At 42.7% G+C, this 5629-nt stretch overlaps 1 protein-coding gene across 22 annotated transcripts; it reads right to left on the minus strand.

Annotated features, from left to right (window-relative positions):
• Positions 1–563: 563 nt before the first annotated feature.
• On the minus strand, positions 564–5629 carry LOC123148822 (uncharacterized). Of its 22 annotated transcripts, none has more exons than XR_006474145.1 (12): positions 5053–5623; positions 4781–4858; positions 4547–4596; positions 4146–4262; positions 3989–4066; positions 3832–3881; positions 3387–3402; positions 2788–3161; positions 2560–2691; positions 2401–2474; positions 1676–1827; positions 564–893 (listed from the first exon to the last, which is right to left on the minus strand). XR_006474145.1 is itself a non-coding variant. In XM_044568324.1 (10 exons), exons 7-10 carry the CDS (start codon positions 3148–3150, stop codon positions 863–865), a joined length of 600 nt encoding a protein of 199 aa, XP_044424259.1. In that variant the 5' UTR covers positions 3151–3402; positions 3832–3881; positions 3989–4066; positions 4146–4262; positions 4547–4596; positions 4781–4858; positions 5053–5627; the 3' UTR covers positions 564–862. The 22 variants fall into 22 exon arrangements, 2 of the variants coding, with proteins under 2 accessions (XP_044424259.1, XP_044424258.1); XR_006474151.1 differs by having other exon boundaries at positions 3832–3909; XR_006474162.1 differs by lacking the exon at positions 3387–3402 and having other exon boundaries at positions 2560–2685; positions 5053–5629.

The following is a 5629-nucleotide window of genomic DNA, read 5'->3' on the forward strand; positions in this document are numbered from 1 at the left end:
AGAATAACTTCTCGCACATATGGAGGCACGGGTATTTGAAATGCCCATATGCTACCTAGTGAAACTCTGCGACCGTGAAACTGGTGAGATTCCTCCCTTCCTATTACCTCAAATTTCTCCGCATGCATAGATTTAGAGGGTGTTTGTTTTCAGAGACTTATTGGTCTAGGGACTTAAATAAGTCCCTATAAGTCCCATCTAAACCAAACAGGAGGGATTTATAGGGACTTAAAGTGGGCATTTGGGACTTATGAAATAAGACTCTTAAGGAGGGACTTATAGTTGTAATATGGTCTTATATAGACTTATAAATCCCAAGAACCAAACATGTAAGGACTTTTTAGGGACTTGGGACTTATAAGTTGGGACTAAAAAAGTCCTAGGACTTATGAACCAAACAGGGCCTTAGTTGCACCAAATGACAGAGTCCAATTTGAACCCATACAATTTGTAACCCATTTATATGGAAAATTAAGACCCATCTCTTAAAATATATACTTGAGGATGCATAATTTGTTATGTTATTTGGATAATATAAAGGCATTTTTTGAAAGAAAGCCCACTTAAGACAAAGAGTATGCACAAATATTAACATCAGTTTCTGTACAACAGTGCGAAAGTAGATATTCGATATTGGGGTATTATAGGTGGAATAAAATGTCCGAGGATACAACAGGAGCATAATAAATAACATTTTGCTTCTGTCTAACTTATGAGCACATAAGCCCTTTATTTACTCTAGGAATATCTCGTACTCTTTAGCTATTTTTCTAAGTGCATGCCCATGGATCTGAGTAAGCCGCTTCTTCAATATTGAAGAGAGAAGTTTGAGGTTGTCCCACTGTTGAAATTAGACTGGGCATTATTCTGTAGGGCTTAGGGCACAGAATATCCTGAAACAATCACAAGACAAACATCAGTATTAAGCAAGGACTACAGTTGAAGTAGCTAGAGATAATAAACAGAATAAAGGGTTATTTTTCTATAAAATATATTTTTCGCTATGAACAAGATTTGTTTAATTGAAATTAAAATGTCAAGAAGTTAGAGAGCATGATATAATAAGTTCGAGAGAATGATTTGATGTTGCTATTCAACTGTTGAACAGATATTGAACGCACATTACATAAGAGTCCTGGATTTTACATATCTGAAAGTAGGCGCACCATGAAAGTGATAATCATCCAATTAATAAAACCATTATTCTAAAAAAATATTAGACATTGCCTCATATATACCAACCGGAGTAACTTTCTATTGGTTAGAAATCATTGTGCTGACAGTTATTTAACACATGCTTTTTTTAGACGCACTAAGACCATATATAGGATGCAGACCATTCTTATGCAATGTCTAGAATAGCCAATCTACATAAGTCCTAGTAGCACGCTCCAACAGGATTCTTACAAAAACCTACATGGGTATGTTCCCAATAGGAATGGATATAGATTATGCTTACAAAAATGCTACACTCTAACACTTCCACCGGAGCACAATTCAGCTCCCACAACCAGTAATCAGCATGAAAACTTAAAAAACAAGTTTGATAGAAATCAATGTTCAGGAAAGCATGAAGCACAAGTGAAGCGACAGGCTGACGCTTAGAGCAATGGGCGCTTAAGCATTTTAAAAAAATAGAACTGCAAGTTTTGGAGGTTGTAGACCGAGAATTAACCTGAGTAGATGATGCGAGACCTTGGGAAAGTTGGTCACATATTTCCTGAATGTGTATTGGCCTATGTTGCCGCGACAGCATAGATCGGCAATCAGAGTAATCCTTTAGCACTAATATTGGCTCTCAAGTTTCTTCTACGTGTATATTCAGTTCTGAAACATGCACATACCAAAGGGAATCCATGGTAGAATAAACTGAGAATCAAAAAATCATAGCAGCTTTTGTCCAAATTACTACCATAACCATGTTAGAGAAGGATTCGAAGAGAATCTACTACAAAGTATTGCACTATCATGATAACGACAGAAAGTATAGCCAACATTTAAATTTTTTTGAGTTGCCACTTTTGCAATTCTGAAATCTGAAGTAACTAAGGTCCGAGTTATTGACAACTACCGATTTTCGTGGGCAACACTTCCAACTCGGATTAGGAACACCAAATTTAGTACTCCCTCCGTCCCAAAATTCTTGTCTTACATTTGTCTAAATACGAATGTATCAAGTCACATTTTAGTATTATATACATCCATATCTAGACAAATCTACGACAAGAATTTTGGGACGGAGGGAGTACTTTAGTATTCAGTTTTATCGCTAAATATGCAGCATGTACTCATCAGATTTAGTACTTTAGCGAGTACAATTTTCTGTAATTCCTGGTGAAATTTTCATCTCTATGTGGTAACATAATTGACAGTGTGCATCAATTCAGCTGATTTAGTTACCTTGTGACCTTGTCCATGTAGGGAATGAGGTCTTGCAGCCTCCTTAGCCTCTGGTTGATCCTTGTTCTTCTTTCCTAAACAGCATAAGCAAGAAAAATGTTCAGTATAAACATCCGACACCAAGACGAATACCGAAAATGTTGCAGGAAACTAACTAACCCTCCCAAGCGATGCTCTGCGGATCAGTGGTGCAGCCACGCTTGGCGTGGACTCTGCAGTCGGCGGAGTCCTGCTGCAGCTGCAGGTAGTCGTCCATGCTGGGCATGTCCAGCTCGAGAGGGCTAACTGAATCTGGACCAAGGTGTTAGTAGAAGTGTAGCATTAAACAATTGGTAGGCGGGAGAGTCCGGATGGATGTGAAGTGTATATATGTGAAGTTTGTCCTACCTGGGAGTCAATGTTGCTGAAGCTAGTGACCATGCCGACATCGCTGTCGCCGAGCACCTCGGCCTTCTTGCTGCCGGGCGCTGAGAACATGATGTTGGAGTTGGTGTCGTCCCAGGTGCTCATGGAGAAGATCCTCAAGAGGTCACTCAAGCCGTTGCCGGCAGCGATGCTCTCGCCGACGTCCGCGGGCGGCATCGGCACGGGCATGGCCATCTCCATCTCTGTGATGGACGACATCATGTCCTGCTGCCTCAAGAAGCTCCACAACGAGCCCAGCCTCCTCTGATGTGCCATCACGTCGACGTTGCCTCCTCCGTGCGAATGCAAGTAGCTGATTCCCATCCTTCCTCTCATGCCACCCATGCCGCCATTGCCTGTGCATCATCACAGTCACAGAGCCAGAGCACATCGATCAAAGAGCACAAGGGCAAAAAAAACACAACACCCGACCAAATCAGGAAAATCAACATGATCACTGAAAAAAGGATCATGACAGCATATAGGATATTTAAAGGATGTAGGATATATAAAACAAATGCAGCAGAGGTAGCTAGAAAGGAAACAAAGAAACTTGATCTATAGTAAAAATAAGAAGCAACCTCCAAGATAATACGCCTGCAAAACGGAATAAAAGAACTAATTAGGACATGGAACCATTGTAACCGCCATGTTGCTCTGCAGTTGGCATATTTGAGCTATTAAAAACCTCAAAATCTAGTAGTTTTGTGTCCTAATGGTGACAACCAAAAGCTATTTATTGTGCATTGAGCACCCTAGTTGATGGTCAGAACATTGTGTCATGATGGATTCAAACAATCTCAAATCCTAGCCATTTAAACAAGATACATAGTTCATGGAATTTATCCCAACAGTACACAGAGGAAGCTGCATAATATAAAAGAATAAAATATGAATCGGCAATCAAACTGTAGTAAGTCACTAAATCGGTATGATCAGAACCTACAAAGCAGAGTACAATTGAAAAGTTAAGGTAAAAGAGAACTTTGACCTAAAACTGTAAAACAAGAAAAAAAACATTTTTACCTGTCTGTGCTGCCGTAGATGAATCGATAATCAAACAGCAGTCAGCTAGCCTTGAAAGCAAAAAATATAATGGATGGACTATGAGAACAATACAGAACTCTGTTGCATCGGATTGTAGTTAAACAAATTCAGATGTGGTCATTTGGTGGAAGGATACCTTAGTTGGATATAACACTAATCAAATGGCCGTCGCCTGCACATTCGTTTCTGGTGACAAATATATGGTGCACGACACCTGCACATTCAATTGCCATGGTGAAAAATACAGGTGCACAAATGGTTCAAGAAGTACAATCGCATCAAGATAGACTAACATGTTTCTAGATTGGGATTTGCTTCATCCTTAAAGCCTAGCACTTGAATCTGCAACCTTCAAAGGTGAGCAATCGATGCCTGAATTATAAAATTCCTCTTTCTTATAATCTGAGCATCTGTCGAAGAGTTCAAATGAAGAAAAGCATAATGAGAGCAACTATATGAACCAAGCTATAATTTCCACATCACAGCTTTCAACGGCAGAGCAATTTACAGAATGGAATTACCCAATCATTATCAATGTTAGCGAACTACTCCCTCCGTTCCAAAATAGATGACCCAACTTTGTACTAACTTTGTACTAAAGTTAGTACAAAGTTGAGTCATCTATTTTGGAACGGAGGGAGTATTTGTTTAACTCTCGTCGGAACTCAACTATCATTGTCCTCGTTGATCTCACCTGGTATGTGATGTGGCGGGGTGCAACCATTGCTTAAGTACCCCGTGAAACTGAAAATGAAAGTTTGACATAGTAAAATATACCAATACCCAAATTTACCTAAATCTGCCCCACGAGTGATATTTTTCTGTCAATCACAATCATGTGAAACTAAAAACACCTAAATATAACCTGACAACTTAAAATTTGCTCAGGAAATGACAGAGTAGATCAAGAATCACCAAAACAACTCACCTCAGATGAAGCACACATCAAGGAGACATGCTTCACCTCCAATGATCTACCTCTACCTCACACACATCATGGCTCCTCCTACATCAAGCCATCATGGAAGGAAAAATCTAAGAATGTGCACTGAAAGTCTGAAACCTCAAGTAGTTTCACCTCGGATAGCTTGCGGCTGGACCACGAACGTGAGCAAGAAGGTGGAAGCGTAACTTGGCTGGTGTGGGTGAGTTCTTCCAGGGCACGCCCCGGAGTAAGAAGACAGCAGAGAAAAATCTTACCACCTGTGGTGGGCTCCACTGGCTGGCCACCGGCATGCTTGTCCCATCCTCCATCATCGAGTTGGTGACGAGAGAATAGACGAGGCGAGTGAGGCCGGCGACGGCGAATGGCCCCTGGCCGGCGGCGCCGCCTCCACGAGGACCAGCCTGCTCCTTCACCCTGTCCCCGCCTCATCCCTCTTCCCTCTTCCCTCGAGCCTCCTGTCCCCGCCTCATCCCTCTTCCCTCTTCCCTCGAGCCTCCTGTCCCCGCCTCTTCCCTCTGGAGCCTCACCCGCGACGGGCCGACAGCTGCTTGTCCTGGTCGCCCGCCTCCACTGCCCCTTCGCCCCACCACCGGGCTCGCCTAACTTGCGCCAGATCTGGAACCAGGCGCCGCCGACGACCGGATAAACAACGGAGAGAGGGAAGTCGAGGTGGGGAAGCAGCAACGGTGGCGGAGGAGGAGTAGGTGGCGGCGAGGCCCTGGTGACGAGCGGGGAGGAGGGAGGGGCAGTGGATCGAGGGGAAAGTGGGAGCTAGGTTGTGCGGCGGCTGGTGTGCGAGCGAGATTGGGTGCCTAGCGCGCGGACCAGATT

Source organism: Triticum aestivum, chromosome 7A (genome assembly GCF_018294505.1).
Source record: "Triticum aestivum cultivar Chinese Spring chromosome 7A, IWGSC CS RefSeq v2.1, whole genome shotgun sequence".
Lineage (NCBI taxonomy): Eukaryota > Viridiplantae > Streptophyta > Magnoliopsida > Poales > Poaceae > Triticum > Triticum aestivum.